General features: G+C 45.2%; 1 protein-coding gene across 2 annotated transcripts in view; it reads left to right on the top strand.

Annotated features, from left to right (window-relative positions):
* Positions 1 to 24760, top strand: part of MCTP2 (multiple C2 and transmembrane domain containing 2) — a 131838-nt gene that overhangs the window by 53142 nt on the left and 53936 nt on the right. For both annotated transcript variants that reach the window (XM_056124504.1, XM_056124503.1), the window contains 5 exons: positions 2749 to 2851; positions 4545 to 4647; positions 14515 to 14616; positions 16021 to 16095; positions 18203 to 18322. In XM_056124504.1, coding sequence (XP_055980479.1) covers positions 2749 to 2851; positions 4545 to 4647; positions 14515 to 14616; positions 16021 to 16095; positions 18203 to 18322 — 503 coding nt within the window. The remainder of the gene's footprint in view (positions 1 to 2748; positions 2852 to 4544; positions 4648 to 14514; positions 14617 to 16020; positions 16096 to 18202; positions 18323 to 24760) is intronic.

The raw sequence follows: 24760 nt of genomic DNA, 5'->3' as shown, positions 1-24760 counted from the left end.
GTTTTATTTGATTCCCCCCTCCCCCACCGCAGAAGAATCTTCCTTATCTCAAGTCCGTGAAAAGTGTTTGTAGCCCCAGGATTTGAGCTTGGCACCCCCCATCCCCGTCCCCCTTCTCTGTCTCCCTCCCCATGCCCACGCTTTTGAACTCTCTCTGCATTTGGAAGTCTTTGTCTCCCTCCTCCTCCTCCCTCCCTCCCTCCCTCCTTCTGTTTATGCCATGGTATTAATAAATGCAGCATTTTAATGAATTTTGACGGCCTCATCTTGGGAGAGTTGGTGCTGCGCACTCCTCCGAGACGCAGTTGCAGACATGGACCCATTGGTGGACGGTTCCTCATTAGCTGGGACTGTGTGCTCTGTGCTGGTTGAGGGGCGGGGGGGTTGCTGGGGGGTGCTGTGGGGGGGTGTTTCTGCTCCAGCCCACCTGTGCCTGGGTGGGACCCGCCCTGTCTCAGCCCTGCTGCGTGTTCACCCTGGGGCTATCATGAAAAGTGTCAGATGGTTTCCCCAGAGCCCATGCTGATGGCATGTCACACCGTGGCCCTGCAGGAATAGGAGAGACACCTGCTAACCGTCTGAAAAATGGTTAAGTGGCCTGGGTAGAGGCAGCTGGCCTCGCTCTACCCAAGCCCGCAACCTGCAGCATGCAGGAAGGAAGAAACAGATGCTTCCCAAGTCCTGGGCAGACGCCCCAATGCCTCCGTGGCCCCCTCACACCTCCTTGCAAGCCACACTGCCAGAGTCCACTTGTCTTCAAGTCAGCAAAATATTGTGCAGAAGGGGGTGGGCTTCAGGGGGCTGGCTTTGGTAGTGACTCTGCCCGGCGGTGGTAGGCGGCATTGAGGGGGAATGCTGCTCCCTTTGCTTGTTTGCCAGGGGAATGTGGAGTGTGGGATCCATCCCAGACATGGACACGACAGTAGCCCCTTCCCTGAGCCCATGGTGGGGCATGGGCAAAGGGCTGGGCTGGAGCTGTCTGATGCCACTTGCTCTGGCCTGTCTCATACGCTACATTGAGGCCAGGAAGCCAGTTGGGAGGAGTCTCACGGGTAGGGAGGTTGTGGGTGGGGTGTGTTGTGTGAGCCCCAAAGTTTCTTGGGACAGGGCGGGGGTGTGGGGGAGGAGAAGGAGTGCATCTTCCCAGCCCTTTCCAAGCATTCACTGGTTTCTGCAGGTTTTTCCAGGCCTGGTTTCCCAGATTTGTGTGTTGGGTAGAATTATTTGCAGAGGGGCCTTCTACCTGGGCTCAGGCTACCTGGGAGGCCTTCTCAGGCCCTGAACTGCAGTTCAGCTGTTCTGCTGCCTGATGGTTCAGTGTTCAGGCTTAGAGACACACTGATGGAGAGTGAGAGGGAAATGGACAGTGCCTGGGATCAGATTGAGCGCCTGAAGAATGCCAGACCTGCATGCCACACCTTGAATCATCTTCCTAACTCCAATATTCTTGATTTGAATCTAAAGATCTTGACATTTGCTTTATTGCAGAGTCAGGTGTTTTTTACTGAGGCCCACCTGTAGTGGACCCCAGGGCATCTACCTCACTTCTGAGGTTCCTCTGTGGGGCAGTGGGACTCTTCTGCATTGTCCCATGGGTTCCTGCTGCTGCGCAGAGAATCATGTTGCATCTCACTCAGCTCCTTCAGCACACACGGTTTGAAGGAGAGGGATGGGCGCCATTGGATTCAAGCTCATCCCTGACACTACTGAGATTTATATTTTTTCAATTAAAAACATTTAAAAGTAAAGTAAAAGTAAAGTAAAGGCCCTCCCGTTGATCATCGATTTGCTCGAGCGGGCCCAGTAACGTCTCCGTTGGAGACTTTGTTGTTACTGTGTCTGGCATATCGAATACGTCACGGGGAGCTTGCCAGGCATTTAAAAATATTTTAAAATTATATCATGGTGATATACACAATTCATGGTTGAGTTTCAGTCATACAGTGTTCCAATACCCAACCCTTCCCCAGTACACGTTTTCCACCACCCATGTCCTCACACCACTTTCTCGCCCTTCTGCCTCCAACCTGGGCCTACCTTTGTGGCAGAATATTTCTCTCCCTTTCTCCTGCTCTCTCTCTCTCTCTCTCTCTCTCTCTCACACACACACACACACACACACACACACACACACACACACACACGCCCCCCCTTCTCTCTGTCTTTTTTTTCTTTTGGGGCACTATGGTTTGCAACACAGGTACTAAAAGGTTATCATGTATATCCCTTTATCTCCTTTCCACACTCAGTTCTTGTCCAGAGTGATAATTTCCAACTATCATTGTCACAGTGGTCCCTTCTCTACCCTTAGTGCCTTTTCCCTGCTACTTGTGGCAAACTTCCAAACATGGACTGGTCCTCCTGGCCCTTGTTTCTACTATTCATGGGTAATAGTCTCATAGTATCCCATGAATGAGTGCAATCATTCTGTATGTCCCTCTCCTTCTGACTCATTTCACTCAGCATGATAACACTCCATGTTCATCCATGTATAAGCAAAGTCATGACTTTATTTTTCCTAGTGACTGTGTAGATGAACCATAGTTTATCCAGTCATCTGTTCTTGGGCACTCAAGTAGTTTCCAGATTCTGGCTATTGTGAATAGTGCTGCAATGAACATAGGAGTGCAGATGGCATTTCTGCTGTGTGTTTTTGGGCCTTTGGGGCGTATTTCCAGAAGTGATATTGCGGCCTGCCCATTTTGCCTGGGCTTGAGTGGTTGATTCACCTGGGCTATCTCTTTCCAGGGAAGAGTGATCCTTTCTGCTTGTTGGAATTGGGCAATGACCGGCTGCAGACACACACCGTGTACAAAAACCTCAATCCCGAGTGGAACAAAGTTTTTACTTTGTAAGTAAATGTAAAAGACCTAGTGCACCCCCCGCACCCCAGTGTTAACATCCAAATCCAGTTATCCTTGATATGTTTGGGCCATGCTGGGCCTCTTGAGTGAATCTTTCTGTCCGGTTTCATATGCCAAGAATGGATATTACTCTTCTTTGCCTCCTGCAATGCTGTTATCCTTCCATTTTGTAGAGTCTGGTGTTAATAATAGAATAGATCATTTGATAATAGAAGAGATCATTTGTTGTGCCCAGGAGGATGTTAGGAGGCATTTGTAAAGTGGATCTTTTAGTGACTAAATGAATCTGTGGGTAGATGGAATCTTCTGACTAACCAGGCTAATTCGTCCCAAGAATCAAGAGAAGATCTGCCTCAATGGCATCTCTACACAGCAACATTATTTTAATGCCTCTAAGGCTTGTTGTCTTCTGCCAGTCTTTGGAAAAGCGAATTTTGGGGCTGGAGCAATAGGACAGCAGGGAGGGTGTTTGCCCTTGCACACGGCTGACCTGAGTTCGATTCCTGGCATCTCATAGGGGTCCCTGACCTCTGCCTGGGGTTTCACCCTTTTTTCTGGAGATTACTTTTCCAAGTTGGCTGGGAAGAAGTTGGATCTATCACTAACTGAGCTTTAGATATCCAGGCACCTGGTCATCTGGAAGAGGTCTCTGTTAAATTAGAAAAACTCTGTGTGTGTGTATGTGTGTGTGTTCCTGAAAAAATGGTTATGAAGCCAGGTGATGGAGTTGGGGATCATTCCCAAGGACCAATAAGAGATAGCACAGAGAGGCAGTTTTACAAAGTGCTACCTGCAAACACCCCATTTTGGCAACATGTATTGCCAACAAATCATGGCTATAATTTCACTGTCACTAATGCCATGCCAGGCCTCTGGTCAGCCATAAAAAATAAATGTTTCTGGAGGGCCGAAGCAGTAGTACAGTAGGTAAGGCATTTCCCTTGCACATTACCGGCCCTGGTTCTATACCCGGCATCCCGTAGGGTTTTTCTGAACATCACCAAGAGTAATTCCTGAGAGCACAGCCAGGAGTAACCCCGGAGTATCACTGGGTGTGGCCCCAAAACCAAACGAATAAAATTTTAAAAATTAATAAGTAAAAATTAATATTTCTGGAGCTGGAGATAGTACCAGAGGTTAGGCACTTACCTTGCGTAAGAATGCAGCAGCCATGGGTGTGGTTTCGATCCCCAGCACCAAATACAGTCTCCCAAGTACAGAGCCAGGAATGATGCCTGAGTACCACCACGTATGGGAGTAACACTCTCCCTCCGGCCCCCGCTCCCTCCCACCCCATGACCTTCCAAAATGCTTCTGAATATCCGACTGTGTGTGGGATTTTTGCTCTGGAAATGACTTGAAACCACCCTCCTCTTTCTCGCGTCTACACTCATTCTTCATCCCCTGTAACAGTCTTAACCTGGAGTACACGCATACGCGGAAAATGTCAGAGTAACCAACTTGACTTTCCTTTTTGTCCCTCCTCCCTCTGAGTGTCTGAGTCTTCTGTGATGGAAGGTTGGGGAATACAGTCGGTTTGATTTAATTTTTGGAATTTAATTAAATGGTGCTTTTATCCTTGGAGGACCTGCGGGCTTAATTAGGGAAGCCATGTTTTCACGAACAGACTTCACGAGGGTGTTTGTGTCTATACATGCCCTGCTGTGCTTCTCGTTGCAGCCCTATTAAAGACATCCACGACGTTCTAGAGGTGACAGTGTTTGATGAAGACGGAGACAAGCCTCCTGACTTCCTGGGGAAGGTGGCCATCCCCTTGCTGTCGGTAAGTGACCTTTTCCCATCAACATCCAGGGAGGCATTTTGTTGCTGGCATGTTTCTATGGTCTAGGGTGGCCTTGCATTGACTGGTCTCGAACTGGGGCAAGTTCTCCCACGAATAGCTAGAAGCAACTGTTTTATTCTGTATTCTTGTTTAGCCTTGGTCATACTACATACAGTAATAATAATAGGTAAAAAAAAAAGTAAAGGCCCTCCCGTTGATTGTCTATTTGCTCGAGCGGGCCCAGTAACATCTCCATTGGAGACTTTGTTGTTACTGTGTCTGGCATATCCAATACTCTCGGTAGCTTGCCGGGCTCTCCGAGGTATCTTGCCGGGCTCTCCGAACAGTAATAATAATAATAATAATAATAATAATAATAATAATAATAATAATAAACTAAGCCAAATAAAACAACTCATATTTTCTCTTTCTGTTGATTTGATGCCAGCTTATCCCAACTCAAACTTTCTGATCAGTCTTTCAGTTTATTCCCATTCCATCTTCGTTTTTTATTTTTAAAAATTATTTACTTATTTGTGTTTTTGGGTCACACCGGCAGGGCTCAGGGCTTACTCCTAGCTCTCTGCTCAGGGATCACTCCTGGTGGTGCTCAGGGGACCATATGGGATGCTGCGGATTGAACCCGGTTAAGCCGTGTGCAAGGGAAACACACTCTTTGCTGTCCTATCGCTCCAGGCCCCACATTCCATCTCTGGACTGGGGCTTCTCTTGTTCCTGAAAAGTTTCCAGACCCAAGTTTCTTTTTGACTCGGGGCCCAGTTCATCAAAGATCAGGGGCTGGTGACCACCCTTTTGTCCTCAGTGCCCACTGCATACCCCTGCTCCCCCAAAGTGGTCTTTTCATGAGTTCTTTTGACTGTTCAGTCTCAAAAAACTGTGCTGCAGAGGAAAATAAGAGTCTCTCTTGGAGAAAGATGTTTCTTACAGCCCAGTTAGAAGACAGTGCACCAGGGGCTGGAGAGATCACTCAGCTGCCTATGTTCTGACTTCACATGTGGGTCTGGGTTTCATCCCCAGCAGCACTGGGAGTGACCCCCAAGCACAGAGACCGGAGTACCAAGCCCCAGTGGGTGTGGCTTTCAAGCTGGAAAAAAAAGAAAAGGAAAGAGATAATGCACTAGAGTAAACCCAAATCTGAATGGGGGGTGGGTGGGAAATAGCTTGTCAGAATCTGAGAAAAAATTACTCAATCCTCCATCCACAGGGCCCTGGGGAGGCAAGCCAGGCTCCGAATCCCCCCGAATACAGAATCTCAGCTCTTCTGCCAAGCATCCATGTGATGTCCAAGAGCCATGGGTCATGAACCCATCAAGAAAACTTGTTTTATTTCTTCCCAAAGACTTACTTTTCCACGGGCATCCTGTTGGCTGGTGTCGTTTGTCGCTGATGAGGCGAGTTTGCTTGATGTGTAGAGAGTGGGGGAGCGCCGTGCCCCTCAATATCTGGGCTGTCTTTGATGGCTGGGTTCATATCTCCCCAAGTCCTTGTATCCCTGATGTTTGACGGGAAGAGACAGAGCAGCTGTTCCCCGGTAGGTTCTCCCACCCCCTCCCCCGCCATGCTGCCAAATGCTCTGAGCCTTCAGTGGCAGCCCCCAGTGGCTCTCAGAGAGGAGAAGGGGATTGGAGAGTTCCCTCCTTTTTTGTTCTTCTCACAACTTTGTCAGCGACTCCATCGAGAGAGAGCGCGAGAGCAAGCACTGTTTGTTGTAAACAGAGTACCATGTTCGCTTGCTTGCTTGACTCTGCTTGTGTTCACCGTGGAGTAGCCCAGGTTCTCTCTTGAACACTTTCTTCCTCTCTTGCTCTCTCCCCTCACATCTTCCTAAGCAAGTTTCTTTCAATAGAAACATCTTGCTCTACTTAAAAAAAAAAATCAAGAAAAGCACAGTGGGGAAGTGGAGATTCCTCATGGTGATCCAGTTTCTCCTCTTTTCCCCATCTATGAACATTTCTCCTCTTGCTGTTTATTTTTTGGTGGTTGTTGTTGTTTGAGGCGGGGGGATGCTTTGGGGAATGGAGGAGGATTGGGCTTCACCTGGCTGACTCATGCCTCTTGGCTCAGGGGCCCGTAGGCAGGGTTGGGGATTGAACCAGGGTCATCTGTGTGCAAGGCTTCCCCTTTCTGTGCTGTCTCTTCAGCCTCCTCTTTTGTTTTTGGAGATAAACAGTTGGGTTGATGTCTGTTGCTTTGGCCAGGGGTCACCTCCAGCCTATATAGGAGGAGGTGACCTCCTTTTATAAAGGAGCCCAGAGGCTCGGGGTCTCCCCACAATACTTGTCCAACCTGGCCACTTTTTCAACACTCTCAGACCCAACAGGACCCTCCAGGGTCCCCCAGCACTTTCCATGGGTTTCCAGGACTAAACTTCCCCTTGCTTGCTCACCTTGTGGTAACAGAGATCAAATTGGGGTCCCCTGTCCACAAAGCCTGCATCCCTGACCTGGTAGCTCTCTCCCCAGCCCCGTATTTCACTTTTTTTGTGTGCTTGTTTATTTGAGGACACAGTGGCCAATGCTTGAGGCTTACTCTTGGGAGGATGGGGAGAGGGGATACTCTATGGGGTACTGGGAATCAAGCCTGGGTGAGCTGTGTGCAAGGCAAGATCTCTACCTTTGTGCTACTCCTTTGGTCCATATTTCACTTCTTTCTGATTTTATTATTATATTTTAGTAAAGCAAGATCACTGCCATTGTCCTCCCGTTGTTCATCAGTTTGCTTGAGCGGGCACCAGTAACATCTCACAACAAATTGTGAGACTTGATGTTACTGTTTTTGGCATATTGAATATATTGCCATGTGGGCAAGATACTCTCGTTAGCTTGCCAGGCTCTACGAGAGGGGCGGAGGATTTGAACCCGGGTCAGCCCGTGCAAAGCAAACACCCTACCCGCTGTGCTATCGCTCCATCCCAGTAAAGCAAGATAGGGTTTTGTTTTGTTTTGGGGGCCATACCTGGCAGTGCTCAGGGCTGACTTCTGGCTCTGTGCTCTGGGATCATTCCTGGCAGTGCTCGGGGGACTATATGTGATACTGGGGAAGAGAGAGAAAGAGAAAAGTATGTGTTCCAGAGACAACCCGGACTTCTTCAGAATGGAAAAAGTCTCTTTCAGACTTTTTAAAAGTCATTTTTTAAAAAATGAAATAGTAGATAGTCAAAGCTTTCTGATAGAGACAGCAGAGAATTGTGACTGGAATGGTTTGGAATAGGAAGACTCTGATGATTCACTTCCACATTGCTCTGTCAATGGTACAATCAGTCACCTTGCCTGATGTTTTAGAGATGGAAGACATTGCTGGCTGAGATGTGAGCTCATTGTAATCCAGTCCAATCAATTCATTGACTTTTCCTCTCTGAAGTGGTCCCAATTCTGTCTCTGCCTTTTGATCCACACCTGGCAGTGTTCAGGGGCTGCTACTCCTGACTCTGTGCTCAGACCAGACGCAGCGTTGGGGATTGAGCTAAAGTCAGCAGCATTCAAGACAAACCCCTTAGCCCCTGCACTCTTCCTGGTCCCCAAGTCATTTCTTTATATTCAAGCTTGCATTTACCTTTACCAAATTATCCTGTGAGCCACCATGGGAAGATTTTGCCAGATAAGCTTTCTTTAAAATGGGAAGCATTCTTGGTGTTGTATTCCTCAGAGCTAAGGAGAAATCCTCTATTGGTGGGTGAGGAAGGTCTACCCTTTAAAATACTCTTACACTGTGGTGATGGGGGCAGGAGGAACCGGTCCTGAGAAATGGGGGCTTGGGGGTTGCCCAGCACCATCTCATTGTTCGTGTGCATGATAGTCAGTAATAGCTTCCCTTAATGAATTTTATGGGATGAATTTTCTATAATTGCTTGTACCAAATAAATGCCGGTGTATATCTTATTTGCATTTTCAATGAAGTATTTGCCCAAGTTTCACCCTTGACGAGTTTTGTGCCATGAAATAGATCACGATCACAGTCATCCTGTTGTTCGTCGATTGCCTTGAGCAGGCACCAGTAACGTTTCCTTCGCCCTAGCCCTGAGATTATAAAAAGTGTCACATTCAAGGCTCTTTCAGGGTTAGGAGAATGAGACCCATCATTGTTACTGGTATTTGGCATATTGGGTATACCACGGGGAGTTTGCCAGACTCTGCCGTGTGGGCAGGTTACATTCGGTAGCCTGCCAGATTGTCCAAAGTAAGAATGAGATAATAAGAGGTCACGCGGCCACAAATGCAGCCCACACTTCTGGGAGCTGGGTTTTATAGTCTCTGGGTCTTGGCCATTGATGGGATTACACAGCGCGGGGTGGGGTGTGTGTGTGTGTGTCGGGGGCAGTTGGTGGGTGTGACCCCTGCCTTCTGGAAGATGGAGGATCTGGGTGGGGGATGCTCAGCCCCGATCCAAGCAGGCTTGGAGATCTCAGCCCCAGGGCCTTTGTTCCTCGGTTGGTACCTTCATGCTTATGGAGAGTGGTCTCAGCATGGTTGTGGCTGGTTCTGGAGGTCTTCGGCTGCTGGGGCTCTGCTTGGGGCGGGGAGGGAAACTCCACTCCCCCCCAGGGGGCCCCAGCAAGGACAGCCAGGTGTGGGGTCAGGAGACTCATGAAATAGATACACTCAATTAATCTTTTTTGTGTATGTATATATGTGTTTGTGTTTGGGTAAATACAAACATTTGAGCTTTAAAAAGAAATAGTACTTATATTTTATTTTCTATAGATATTTATGGATATGTGACCAGTGAAAAAATGAGCAGGGCTGAAATGGCAACTTTTTTTAAAATTTATTTTTATATTTTTTTAATTTGGGGGCCGTGCCTGGCAATGCTCAGGGGTTACTCATTGCTCTGTGCTTAGGAATTACTCCTGGTGGTGCTTAGGGGACCATATAGCATGCCAGGGATGAAGCAGATTGGTTGTGTGCAATACTAATGCCTTCTCCACTCTGCTATAGTTCCAGCCCTTAATTGGTGACTTTTGAGTGCAGCCAACTTTTTCACAGAAATTCTGGTCCAATAGGAAGCATTCAGATAAATAAAGGAAGATCGAAAGGGCAGGTTTCTGTATTGGCATGTTGGACTGATGGTGACCTGAATGTAGTTTGCACAGCCTGTTTGGGATGGGGAGATGGGTTAAGGCAGGGAACGGTGCTCACCAGGATTCTTCCGATGTCCTCAGTAGAGTCAACTATACATTGGAGTGTCATTTGAGGATTAGATATATGAAGATTAGTCAATGTAGATATATGCCAATGGAGAAAGCCTCTCCCAATGAGTCCAAGACTGGCAGTCAGTGGCTGTTTCTCTGAGATGCCTAGAACATGCTAGCCCCAAAGTGAAGGAAGCTCAGGATAGTTGAGAGAGAGAGAGAGACAGAGAGAGACAAAGAGAGACAGAGAGAGACAGAGAGAGAGAGAGAAGGCTATTTCATGATGAGCAAAACAATCACTATTTCCCTGAGCCCCCATGCCTCCATGAGCATGGCTGGGCCAGAGGATTTAACCACCAGATCCACACAGCCAGGCCAAGTATCGCAGGAAGTGGCCCTAAATTTTTCAGAGCAGTGCTTGGGAGCACCCCCCAAGCAACCATGATAACTATAAAAAATATAAACCTTTTCTATGAATAGCTTTCATAGAAGTGTGGGTAACAATTGAGATGCAGTGATGAAATGTTGAGATGATGGTCCATCCATCAGCTGATCCGTTTTGGGGAATGAAACTTTAGGATATCTTTTGTTCTTGCACCACAGTGGGCTGACCAACTTGCAAAATTTGATCGTGTGTGTGTGTGTGTGTGTGTGTGTGTGTGTGAGCACACACATGAACCTATAATTTTTCCTGTTTCAGCGTCCATGTCATATGTTTCCACACTTGTCTGGTTTAGGCAGGATATCTCAGTAGATTCCCAAAAGCTAGGAAAATGTTCTGTAATCTGAAGCCTTTGGACATAGGAATTATTAGTGAAGTGAGCCCTAAAATACCTGGTGGAAATGAATCCCCAGTAGTTTAGATGACACCAAAACTACAGTTATAGACCTAATTGAAGTCGACTCTGGCCTAGGCGAATAAAAATTAGGGAGAAGGGTCAAAAGGAAATTCTTACTCTGACTTCATAATTAAAAATGCCAGGTTGGAAATCAATTAAGCCTACTAACAAAAGGAACTAAGATAAATGAACAAAATTTGAAATTTCTGAAGATAGTAGTAGCATAGAATATATGTAAGCTGTAGATCTTTGAATTAGTTTTAATTTTAGTATTAGTTTCCCCCATCCCAAAGAGTGAAACAGATCAGTTATTTGTAAAACTAATGAAAAAAAAAGGTAAGTGAAATTAAGATTGAGGTAACCAAAAGAATTTGGAGGGCTGGTCTCTGCAAGGCATATGATTAGATTTTTTTGAGAAGTTTGAGAAAAGTAGATGTGGACATAAATCTTGGGTAGAGACTACGAAGGTATAAAATCTTCACAAGATGAAGCTCTAATTATCACATCTCATAGAGAAATTAATATAAAAAATAGAAAATTTCTCTTGAAAAATGTCCATAGAGGAACTAAACCATTATGTAGTCAATGTGCTGCTTAGTGAAAATAATTATAATTTTTTTCTCTCTGCATTTTTGCCCTCCCCCAAATAAGAAAATAATAGATTCAAATTATTTCATGGATATATTTTCCCTCAAAACTCATAGAACAAGAACTTCTTAGTTCTATCACTTAGCTGATAAGAAAGGCAGGTGCACAAAGATGTGTGTTGAAGAATACTCACTCAAGGTAAAGACATTCCTGTTATTCTACCCAATGACCCTTATATTTTAGGGCAGTGAAATTCTGCCAGAAGCCAGGAAAACCTCCCAACAAATGCAGAAAACTTCACTTGTTGTACAATAAAAGCTATGCCATTTCTTTCTACGTTGGCGACCAAACTCTCAAAATTAAACACTGGTTTTCCTCTGAAGTGACTGTGTCACACCTAAACACCAAAGTGTATTTGTCTAGGCTGTCACCTCTAAATTTTCTTTCCCTTGGATTTAGTTGTTCCACTTAATAGAGGCTTTAAACATTTCCAAACAGAAAAATCATTTTCAGAGTTCAAAGTACAAACAGTCAGCATGTACCATGTGTTTAAATTTCATTGCCTTTTAGAGAAATGCTTTTATAGAGGAGCTTCGTAAATTGGGTAGGACAGAACTTGCTACCCTGTATTCTTGTGTTGGAAGTTAAATTACAGAAAGATCACGGGGAATGAAAATAGCTTCTGTAGCCCCTATTGCAGTGTTTAATTATAACATTAAATAATTAAGGGGAAAAGCCTTCGTCACCACCCAGCAGATCCCAGTCTTAACAGATATATTTTTCCCCCTAAAAGACATCTCTGTAGCATTACAAATCAACCAAGCGTTTGTCTATAGAAATGATAAATTATGTTTTCTATATATACTTCTCACATAGCAGTTGAAAGAAATGAAATACATTAGCAGATAAACTTAAGAAATTTGTATCTAAAATTAGATAGCAGATCATTTTTATCAAGTCTTATTGGTGCAAAATCAACTCGCAGTTCGACACCTAGACAAAGCATTTAAAATGCTTCTTTTCATGAACATATTTATGAATATAAATTCTTAATGAAAATGTAAGACAGCTACATACCATACTCCTCTCTAATTCCCCTCTGGCAAAGAGGGCATAGTGATATTTATGGATGTTCATAGGGATTTATTTTTTTTCCCTGTAATTTTCCCAACTCTTTGCAAGTTTTTCAACCTGTAATTTGTGTGTTGGAGGAGAGTTTAATATTAAAGTGCCAAATGTGGGCAATTTCTTGCTTTAGTCTGTAACTCTGAAACTCTAAGGCAGCATTTTGCCAAATGCTTGGACATTGAGAAAGAGGAAACAACATTAAAACAACAACAACAACAACAACAAAACACTAAACCTTCTTTCAATATAAAATAGGACTTTCTGGGGCGATGATTCCTCTTGTTCTTCTGTTGACCTTCCTGTACCCTGAAGGAATCATGGAAATTTTGGGAGCCCAGTGCAGTGATGGGGTGTGCTCACAGGAGGGCTGACTTGGACCGGAGAGCTCTTGGCCCCGTGTCTTGCTGTTGTTATTTTTTTCAACTTTAACACCCACCTTTGATTATGCGAGCCTGCAGAGCAAGGCGGAAGCTGTAGATCCTGTTTGGATCCTGGGGAGGAAGGAAAGCAAAATTTGATGGGGGCACCCCCTTCCTCTGAGCCGCTGACCGGGAAAGTCTTCGGAAGGAGAGAGGTGGGGTGTCACGGGGAAGGAAGGTGACCTCTCCCTTGTAAAGTGGGACTGGGCTTCCTCCCCACCCACACTTACTCAACCAGTTTCCACTCTGGTTCCTAAGACACTTGGGCTGCAACAGACTGCTGAAATGGGACTCCGGTTTTGTGCCTCAGTTCCCTCTGCTCTTTTCTGGGGACTGTGAGCCGAAGGGATAGTAAAAGGGATTTGTCACTGGCTAGGATGACCTCTAAATTCAGCTGTGGGTCCGAGCTGGAGTTGGACTCATGTCTCCCCCCACCCCCCCACTCCTCCATCCCCCCACCTCCCCACCCCCCGGGGATGCTGATCTGCTTTTGAACAGTCAGAAGCTTCGTTGAGGCAGACACTAAATGTCTTAGGCTTCTGGCAAACAGGCTAATGGAGGGATGCCTTGGATGGAACCCAAGTGGTTTTCCAGAATGGTCCAGAAGGATTCCTTTGATGGCTTAATGTGCTCGGGTCCATGGGGCGACCTTGGCTTGTAGGCTACAAGCTTGTCCACAGAATACATCAGGACCTTGGTTCTTTGGAAGGTTTGGAGCCACTCTGGGTATTTCGCTGGTCGCCACCTGCAATTACGCTGTGCTCATTGATTCATTGACCTTGCTTCATGGCTGGGAAAACTAATCCTATCAAGATGAATTTCATTTCTATTTAATCATTTTCAAATTTCTTTTATCCAGTTCTCTTTTGGGGAGGGAGAGGTATAGGGTCACACCCAGAAGTGCTCAGGGGCTGTTCTTGGCTCTGTGCTGAGGAGTAAACCCTTGCAGTACTCTGGGGACCTTGAACTGAAGGAATAGTACAAGGGATTGGTTGCTGGTCTTGATCTGGGTTTGATCCCTGGCATCCCTAAGCCCACCAGGAGTAATCACTGAGCACAGGGCCTGAAATAACTGAGCACCGCCAAGTGTGGCCCCTTTACCCTCCTCAGACCCCTAAAAAATTGTGCTGTATAGAAAAATTGAAAACAAAAATAGACCTCCCTAGAATTCTCACTTAGATTTCCTTTATCATGATTACCCCTATTAAAGCCAAAAGCTGAAATTACATATTACCAGCAGTTCTGATCTTTTTTCATCTCATCAGTTTTCCCACTGTTTTTTTTTTTTTTCTGTCTGTGTTCCAAGATCTAACCCAGAATACTGCCTGGCATTTCTAGAATTATCTTATCTCTTTAGTCTGTTCTGACTTGTAAGTTTCCTGATCCTTTCCTTTTTCTCATGATCTTGACAATCGTGCAAAGTCCAGGCCAGGAATTTGGGAGGATATTCATCATTTTCAACATGAAGTGTCTTCTGGGAGCACTCAAAGAGGAAACTCATGTAGACTTAGGACTAATTTGTACCACTCATTTCCCACTGCTACCCCAGTTTCAGCCCAGGGATGGCTACTTTATCTTATCAGTTGTAACAGCACTGTAGAATTAAATGTTGACTTAGGATGAATGATTTAGTATTTGTTTCATCCGTATTCTCAGCATGGTCATTGTGTACTGCTTGAGTTCTTTAATTGGAACCACATAGAAAGTTTGTGTTTTATTTATTTATTTTTTTTGTTGATGACAGATTAGAGATGGACAACAGAACTGTTATGTGTTGAAGAATAAAGATTTAGAGCATGCTTTTAAAGGAGTTATTTACTTGGAGATGGACCTCATCTATAATCCGGTAAGTCTAGCCAAGCCCAGTTCCTCAGTTTATTCATCCCGCAAAGTCAAAGGGAAACCAGTCTGGAAAGCCTCAAAGCAAAGCAAAAGTTTCAGAGCAAAGACAAGTGGAGAGAGAAGAGAAAGATACTAAGACTAGACATCCGATCAGTGTTGTCCAAGCCAGTTTTCAGTTGTTTTCATTGTGTTGAATTTTGAGAATGGAGGCCATTTAATTCTCAACAAAGGGGGGAAACAATGAAAAATGCAAGGGAACATTGATATTTTGGCTTTATTACTTGGTTATTTTCTAACCATTGACTGTCAGAAAGAGCTACAAGTATGTAACATGTCATTGAATTATTTCAGGTTTTCTAATACCCAATTCGATCAAGACAAGTAGTGACTCAATAAGAAACTTTAATTAAGGAGGGATTTTTTTGCATGTCTTGAACATTTTATTGCATATAAATGGTGTAAACACACACATATTTTTAAGAGGTTCTTTTAAAATTGTCATTATTTATTTATTTAAATTGAATCTCCATGAAATACACAGTTAACAAAGTTGTTCCTGATTGGGTTTCAATCATATAATGTTCCAAATACCTGTCCCTTCACCAGTGTCCCACCACCAATATCTCCAGTTCCCCCCCCCACCCCCCACCAGCCTACCTTTATGGCAGGCACTTTTCTTCTCTCTATCAAACATGTATATATTTGGCAAGCTTTAGTTGTGAGCCTAAAATCTAATTTTTTTTAACATGGACCAACTCTTCTTAGTTCTTCTTCATACTGCTGGCAGAAGCTGCAGCATTTGAGAATTTCTCCTTGCAGTAATAGTTTCTATAATACCTCTATAATAACTTATACTTGCAGCTCCTTCAAAGTGGAAGCGAGCTCTAGAGACACACCCATGGCATCTGCATATAGAATTTCCCACACTGCTTTTTCCATAAATCACCTTGGTACCTGTCTTTTGTGTGAACTGGCCTTTATTCTGGCTTTCTAGCTTTCAGATCTTTTGATCGCTAGTCACATTTTAATGTCCACATTCTCTCCAATTACTGAAGAAGAAAAGGAGAAGAACTGAGCCTATAAATGCCCTTTTTTATTTTTGTGGCATTCTTTTTGCAGGGCTGGAGATAGAACCCATGTCTCCTGTATGTCAGGCGTACATTGCTTTGCTACCTAGCCACCTCTCCAGTCCTAAATGCTCCAGTTTGGGTTTGTTTTGGTGGGGGGGGGGGGGGGGGGGCACTCCCGGCGATGCTCAGGACTTCCTTTTGGTTCTGTGCTCACATCCTGGCAGGCTTGGGGGATTCTATGGGATGACTTGTGCAAGGCAAGCGCTCTCCCCACTGTCCTATCTCTTCGACTCCTCTTTTTGTGTTTTAATAAAAAGAAAACAATGATGTCTTGCTAGGTCAAAGCGAGTATTAGGACCTTCACTCCCAGAGAAAAGCGCTTCTTAGAAGATAGCCGCAAGCTCTCCAAAAAGGTAGGTGGTCCTCAAACTGGCTTCTGGGGGTACCCTCAGCCTGCTGTGGCCGTACTCCCAGTGGCTGCATCTCCTTAGCACTACCTCTCTCTGTCCGTCTCCTCATTCCTTTCTCCTTAATATCCCAAGCAAGTTGCATCCTCAACTTTCCTTCCCCTCTCGCTCCTACTCCCCATAGCTCCTCCTAGGAGCTTCCTGACCTGCTCACAAGAACCCTCATCATTATGGTCCTGCGACTTGTTTTCTTTTGGGCCACACCCAGTGATGCTCAGGGCTTACTCTCCTGGCTCTGCACTCAGGGATCACTCCTGGCCGGGTGCTGCCAGGGAAGGAACCCAAGTAGTGTTGTGCCAGGAAAGTGCCCTTCCCACTGTACTATGCCTCTTGTCCCTGGTTCTGTGATTTTGGGGGGAGTTTTTCTGAGAGTGAGATTGGTCCAGGGACTAACCCGGGGGCTCTGGATTGGCACCTGGTTCCTTCCCCATAGCTGCTCCCGCTTGCAACTTCTCTATTGTCCAAATGTTGGACAAGGTGGTATCTTGTGCAATGGCCCCTTGCCCCCTTGGTCCTGTGGCCTGCATTGCTTTGCCATCAGTTCAACAAAAAAAGGGGAGCATTCAGGCGCAGACCCAACAACCAGGGCAAGATCCAGGCCCTTCAGGGAAGCTGGTGCTTTTTCTTTATTTCTTTCTTTTTAACTTGACCTTCTCTTTCCGGATCCCCAGCCCTGTCCAAGATTCAGGATTCTTGCCCAGTACCTATTGTCCTTTTTGAGCTGGTCACACAAAGAACAAAATGTTCCGCTTTCCAAGTGTTTATTACTTCCACTGCTTCCCGTGGGAGAAGCAGCTGTGAATTTTAGGAGGTGCTTAAAGAGACAGGCATCTCTTTCGGCTCCTGGTTTCCCATCAACTGGGTATGGTGTAGGCTAGGGCACGCTTGTTGGAAAAGGCCCTGGGCAGCTTGGGGAGCTGTACCCACGTGTTTGCTTTGGGTCTGCTGTAGCCTGGCGTGTGGTATTGAGTAGGTGTAATCTGAGTCACCCCACTGGCCTGATACTTCAGCTGTTGTTGTTATCATTGCCTTGTGCCCTGCGGACTTGGAAGTTAAAACCCAAGTGCAGATAGGTGGGGTCGCTGCTTTGCAAACATGTGGAAATGCATCCGTTGGCTCAGGGGACAGAAGACATTTCCTTTGCTAAACAAGACCTCCTGTCCTGCCCGTGCATGTGGTAGTAGGGGGGCCAGTGGGAGGCCAGGATTCTGTCCATAGGCCTATTGCAAGGGGACGCCCTCAAAGTTTCCTAGACATGTAGCTTGCATTTAAGTTGCAAATACTTTCAAGCTCTTGGGATGTGAAGGTCATTTTCCTTTGCCCGTTCTTTTCCTCCAGGAATGACTCCCCTAGAAATAAACACATTCCTGTACACTGGACACTTGGCCAAACTTCTACAGCAGTAATGGGGAAGACTGGCGCCCATTTCTACCTCTTAAGGCTTTTCTTTTATCGTTTTTGGTTCTGAAGCCACACCTGGCAGGGATTACTCCTGACTCTGTGCTCAGGGATCCCTCCTGGTAGGTCTTAGGGGACCATTTGCAGTGCTAGTGATCAAACTGGAGTGGGCAGCTATAAAGCAATGCCTTACCCTCTGTACTATTGCTCAAACCATTGTCTTTTTTTTATTGTTGTTGTTCTTTATGAGCTAGAAGATCTCAACTTGATGTTTTAAATGTCTCCATTTCCTTCCCAAATGAAAGTTATAGAAAGTCATTCCCCGTTCCACTTTCTTTTTCTTCCTCTCTCAAACATACAACAATATATCCAGTGCAGTCACTTTGACCACTTTTGTGCTGAACGAATGTAGTTATTTTGGGCAACAAACTTTTCTCTATCCAAGGAACTAAAAAATGGCTTTGCTTTTCTTTGCCTCTCTGGGTGATCCTATTTTAAAAAGTTTTAGAGTATGTCTGAAGACTTTTTTCTATTTTATTTTCAGTCTGGCAGCTATATAACATGGAATGTAAATAATCAAGCTGCCCCATGGAAAGAGAGTGTCTTAGAATGTAGAAACCAAGTTTCCATTTTTCCTTTTCTTTCCTTTTACTAGATCTTATCTAGAGATGTAGACCGCGTGAAGAGAATTACTATGGCAATATGGAACACAGTCCAGTTTCTGAAAAGCTGCTTCTTGTGGGAATCTACACTCAGAAGCACAGTAGCATTTGTGGTAAGATCCCCCCCCCCTTTTTTTATGTTCACATGATTTGCATCTGCATCTTATATAAATGCAGATGGGTTTTATCTTAAAGAGAGTAGAGTCATCCACATTTCTATGTTTGCATTGATAGAGGCACTGAAATATAACAGGCTCTTTTGAAATATATCCCAGCATAAGTGATGGCATCTTTTAGGCCTTTCTGTTGTCCTATTTAAGTCAAGTTTCCTCTCGGACATCCATTTAATTACTCAAGTCTTACTTATATCTGGATATGTTGAAGAGAGTGTTCTGTATATTTTAAAATAGTCTTACCGTTTTCCTAGGTAGGTTGGTGGAGTCTCAGCTTTGGGGGATATCATTTCCCCTTCTGTACCTTGACTATGTTCTTGTTAGTCTTCTGAAAACAGCAGATGAAAAATTACATGACCAAATAAAGACTAAAGTACTCTGTTTAATGCTGTAGGGAATTCATTCACAAACTTGAAACCAATAAACCAACATGCATTTGTTAATCACCCCTCAGAAATAATTGATTTCTATCTGTGATAGTTGGGCTCAGTTCTCAGAGAACTACAGACTTAGAGAAATACACTCTCATTTTCCTTCAGTTTCCCGGGATGGTAAAACCCTACTCAGACCCTGTCTGAGAACCAGCTATGTAGACTCCTGAGTGGCAAGATCCAGAGTGGATGCAGTACATTCCCTGGCCATCAGGTGCACTCTCCTTCATTTGTGAAGGGACTTGACCTTGGTCAGGTAGAGGGAGAACAGCATTCTCCTGAGGGTGCATCTTTTTGGTTTTGTTTGGGGACCACACTTGGCTGTGCTCAGGGGTTACTCCTGGTTCTGCAATCAGAAATCACTCCTCAAGTCCTCAGGGGACTATATATAGGATGTTGGGGATCAAACACAGGCGGGCCATGCAAGGTAAGCACCCTGCCTGCTACACTATCGCTCCAGCCCCTAAGTGTCTATCTTGTGCATTTTGTATTATGTCGTTCACTCAGGATAGGAGGCATGTGGTAGAGCCTAGTGAATGACAGAGTTGAGATCCTCGAATGGATCTTCTGTCTCTTGTTTCCTGCCATCCTGGTTCTTTCCTGTGGATAGTCGTACATTCACTATCTAGAGGGTCTAGGTTCAAGGTCAGCCCCTCCCTGATTTAGACAGGCTTTCAGCTCTCAACACAGGAGATCTTTTAATCCCAGGGCCTTCTACTTGCTTTAGTTTGTTACAGTTTTCCTTGTTTGGGGTTGGGAAGGCCCACTGTGGGTCTGACCTGTAATGCATGCGTTGTTGGATAGATCCAAAGTGGCTCCCAAAGTTGGTCTTCAGAGGAAGCAAAATGAATCTGGGCTTTTTGTTCATGGTTGTTGGTATCTTTTTTTATTTTTCTGGTCAGCTCTTCTCTCCCACTGGCCATTTCATGCCCTTCTCTGCCTCCTCCATTTCCCATGTGGATCCTCCCTCAAAACTTTGTGCTGAGAATTCTCTGGCTAAGTATAATAATAGTTGAGAATGATCATTCTGGACAAGAACTGAGTGAAAGTAGGTAAAGGGATATACATGATAACCTTTCAGCATCTGTATTGCAAACCGTAATGCCTAAAATGAGAGAGGGGAGAGAGAGAGAGAGAGAGAGAGAGAGAGAGAGAGAGAGAGAGAGAGAGAGAGAGAGAGAGAGAGAATGGAGAGAAAGAGAAAATGGAGAGAGAGAGAATGTTGCCATAGAAGCGGGTGGGGGCAGGAGGGAAACTGGGGGCATTGGTGGTGAGAAATATGCACTGGGGAAGGGACGGGGAGGGAACATTGTATGACTGAAACCCAATCATGAACAACTTTGTAACTGTGAGCCTCACTGTGTGATTTAATTAAAAAGAAAATATTAAAAAGTTTGTTCTCTGGCTAGTCTGGGTGGGTGAGGAAGCATCAGTGGGTGTCTACAGTGGCTTCTTCCAGTCCAGGCTCCGCCCACTGCTGCCCAGGAGGGTTTCCACGGTCCAGCCTCTGCTCCAGCCTCTGCTCGGGTTTCTTTCCTGGCGCTGAGAGTTTTTAGGAAAACAGAGCTCTTGTTGCCCTGGATTCTTGGTGTGGGGATGACAGGAATGATTAATGGTCGCCCCACCTGATCTGAAGGAAGATTAGGATAGATGCCTCCCAATGGGGAATGGGAGGGGAGGGGTCCCAGGCATGGCAGGGGAGCTGGAGGGCGGGTGGCAGCCCCGTGGAACCCCAATGCAGGCTGTCACACGTAGCTGCTGGGGCTCCTTCTAAATGTCTCAAGGGCTCCACCTTGGTTTGTTGGTCAGATTTAGCAATTGTTGCAAGGGCGGCCAGACTGCTGGGGACCCCACAGTTGGCAGGACCTGTGGTCCCCCACTGGTCCCCTTTGGGAGAAAGCACATGAGACCATGAGAAATGTAAGTTCTGCCTCTCTGGGGGTGCTGGAAGGGATTTGACTTACTCAAATCCCTCTAATTTTCAGTTTTAATTAAAAAATGTAATGCACTTAGCCCTGGTGAATCTCATGGCCCTCAAAGACAGAAAAATGCGAGTCCCTGCCACCCCAAAAGGTATGAAGGGATGGGTCTGAGAAAGTTTTCAGGACTGCTGAGGATGTTCCAAATATTGAAACTGATCTGTGTGTTGTATTGTTTGTTTTGTGTTTGTTTTGCTTGCGCTCAGGGCTTAGTCCTGGCTTGGATCTCAGTAATTACTCCTGGTGGTCCTCAGGGGACAGTATAGGATGGTGGGCATCAATCGCAGGTCAGCCTTATGCAAGTGAAGTGCCCTACCTACTGTACTGTCACTCTGGCTCCTGTTCTTTTCCTTCTTCAAAAAAAAAAATTTAAGGTGTATATTTCGGATGAAATGAAAAATAAAAACACAGATTACAGTTACCTCTTCTACATTCAAAACAGAATGAAATTCTAGATTACTAGACTGCTTTGGTTCTTTGGAAAGTGTTTCTTTCATGGTTTTTGCCTACAGACATTGGTTAGCTGTTTGTGGATTATTGGTGACAGAATTTAGGCCTGGGGGTCTGGGGCCCCCTTTTGGGTTGTTTTTCTGCAGAGTGTTGTATTATCATCAGTTGACCTGGACCAAAAAGAGGGATTGGAGGCCCACATGTAAAACGATTTGCTCCACCTGGGCACCATATTATCCCTGGGAGTGGGCTCTAATATTCCACTTTGGGACCATATTTGTCGGTGGTGGCAGACACTAATAGTTCACTCGGGTGCCTGAGTAGTCACTGGCAGTAGACACTGCTGTTTCTTCATGACCTACGGAGGGCAGAGTGCTGCTGTGACCCACTACTTTGATTATTTCTTTGGTTTCAACTCCTTGTCACGCTCTTTTGGTGTGACAAAAGTCAGAACAGTCTGGGGGCCAAATCCTCAACCAAGGAGATCATGAACAATAGGATTTCCTTGGAAATCAGAAAATCTTCTGGAACTGGAAGGGTCATCGAAGAGGAAGAAAAGGCATGGCTTGACCCAATAGCCCTCAGAGCTCTTCTCTGGAGGGACAGGGAGTGGGGGCGAGCACTGGGCAGTGCAAGGCAGAAAGCTTGAGAGGGATTTCCTCTCACTTGTATTTGTCACGTCGTGGAACAGCAGACCTCATGTTCATATCTCAATTTCCAGGTGATACAGGGGACAACCATTAGAGGATCATGTTTATCATGTTCAGTATGTTCTAGCTGTTGTTCTTCAGGCTTTGTGAAAGCCAAACCACATACTTATTTTCTGAGGATTTCTCTGAATGTGTAGGTGAATATATCAGTGCATGTTGAAAGCTGGGGGTAGAGACAAACAGCCCTTTAGGATAGATGGCTGGGCGATGTGCAGTCAGAGTGGCTGGGAAAACAGCCCTGAGCTTGTTTGATACCCTGAGTCTGTACCACTTTTGCCTCAGTGTTAATCCCTAGTACACTAATGTGGGTGGTTGAACTCCTGAGCTGAGAAGAAAGAGGTCTTTAATCTGCTCAAACCTGTAAATGGTGCTATAGCCTGAATTTATTGTTTCTGCAAGAGAAGAATTTTGTTGTTGTTGCTGCTTTTTTTGGGTCATACCCAGTGATGCTCAGGGGTTACTCCTGGCTCTGCACTCAGGAATTACTCCTGGTGGTGCTTGGGGGACCATCTGGGATGCGGGAGATTGAACTTGGGTCGGCCGCATGAAAGGCATCTGCTGCACTGTTGCTCCAGCCCCTAGAAGATTTTTTTTAAAGATTTGGTGCAATATTCCAAATCGCGTTTCCTTGGAAATCTTTTTTATTTTTTTTCTTTGCTTTTTTTGGGTCACACCCAGCGATCTCATGGATTATTCCTGGCTCTGCACTCAGGAATTTCTCCTGGCAGTGCTCCGGGAACCATATGGGATGCCAAGGATTGAAGCTGGGTCAGTGACATGAAAGGCAAATGCCCTCCCTGCTGTACTATCGCTCCAGCCCCCCTGGAGGTCCATAAAAGGCTACAGATGAGAAATTAATTTCTGAATGGAGGCCAGCCATCACAATGAGGAGTGTCTGTTTCCCAAAGAAACCTTGTACAAATATGTTTTATAAACATGCATGTGGTTGGTTGCACCTCAGCTGTCTTGATCCCTTGGTATCTTTATAGCCCAAATTTTCCAGTGCTAAGTCTGGAGCATTTTAGAATGTTGGCTGATAGAGGGACTGCTGATTGCCTCCTTTTTGCAGACAAGAACAAAGACCATGTAGAGGTTTGAAACTCAGAGAACTCATTCTCATCAGAGGCAGAGCTGGGCTTTGAAACCCAGGCCACAGGCCTAACCATTGGCCTACACTGCCTTTCTGTGAGCTTGGCCTACAAGGCTTGTGGGTTATATTCAAACAGAGAAAAATGCCTCTTTTCATGTCTCTCTCGATATTTCACTTTTTTTTCTTTTTGGGTTACACCCGGTGATGCATAGGGATTACTCCTTGCTCAGGAATTACTCCTGGCGGTGCTTGGGGGACCATATGGGATACTGGTAATCGAACCTGGGTCAGCCGTGTGGAAAGCAAACGCATTACCCGCTGTGCTATCGCTCCAGCCACTCTCAATATTTCTTATCTTTAGCCAAAGAAGACGAACCCTATTAATCATTTCAATTATGAATGCAGACATTGTTCATGGGTTTTTTTTTAAACATTCTTGTTTTGGGGCCATACCCAGTTGTGTACAGACTTACTCCTGACTCTGCACTGAGGGGTCACTCCTGGTGGTGCTCAGGGGCCCAACTGGGATGCTGGGGATTGAATCTAGGTTAGCCTTGTGCAAGGCAAGTGCCCTACCTGTTGTACTCTCCTAAGGCCGGAGTAGGATTTTAAGTCTGTTTCAAGATGTCCCAGGGAAAGAAGCTATTTCTGCAGGAGTGGTTGTAAAAATTCTTAAACACAGTGTTTTGTTCATAAGAGAAGGGACCAGAATTTGAGTAGCCCAAAGCAGATGCCTGTCACATTTTGGGGGAGCACCCCAGGGCTTGGAAGTTACGTGCTTATGACATGCTTGGAATCCAGCTCAATGTTCTGGAAAATCATGGTGCCTGATTCTACACTGAGCCCCAACCTGCATTCTCTTTCCCTCACTTGGAGGAGGGAACTCTTGGATTAGATATAGAAGCATTTTCAAGGGAGAGTGGGAGTTTAAAAGAACTAATTACCTGGGACTGGAGAGATAGTACAGCCAGATCGTATGGCATATGCAGCATTTGCCTTGCATGTCCCTGACTAGGGTTTGATCCCTGGCATCCCATAGGGTCCCCTAAGCACTGCCAGGAGTAATTCCTGAACACAGAGCCAGGAGTAAGCCCCAACTCAGCTGGGTATATCCCTCAAACTAAACAAAACCAAAAAAGGAAATAAAACTAGTCAAATAAAGTTAATTTCAGAGACCACATATTTCATATTTTCTTTGCCAAATCCAGATTGTTCGAAGAGAGATGAGCAGAGAGGGGTGTATAGAGACCTGATTACATTCTATCTAAATACTGGAAATGATGGTACAGTGTTTGCCTTGCCAGTGACTAACCCAGGTTTGATCCCTGGTATCCCACTTGCCAGGAGTGAGCCCTTAGCGCAGTCAGGAATCTGCTCTGAGCACTGCCACGTGTGGCACCATGAACCAAATATTGGAAACAGTGGAGATATTGGAGTTGGGCATTGTTTTTAGGGCACACAGTTCTTGTTGCTCCATCCTATAGCATCATTTCTACATTCTGCCTACTTGATGATAATGATATTGAATTGCTTTTGTCCTCAAAAACTAATTTTCCATTGTGATAGCTGAGATTATAGAATCAGTTAGTTGAGGTTCCATGTGTCTGCTGAGATTTTACAAAATTCAGTCTTGTTCCTTAGAAGACTTTAGGATCTAGGGTGCCATAAATGCATTTTTTTAATTGTACACATTAGCATCCCTTTGATCTGTGGCTTCA

The sequence above is a fragment of the Sorex fumeus genome, unplaced genomic scaffold (genome assembly GCF_029834395.1).
Source record: "Sorex fumeus unplaced genomic scaffold, SorFum_2.1 ptg000051l, whole genome shotgun sequence".
In the NCBI taxonomy this organism is placed as follows: Eukaryota; Metazoa; Chordata; class Mammalia; order Eulipotyphla; family Soricidae; genus Sorex; species Sorex fumeus.
This window is presented reverse-complemented; position numbering and strand designations above follow the sequence as displayed.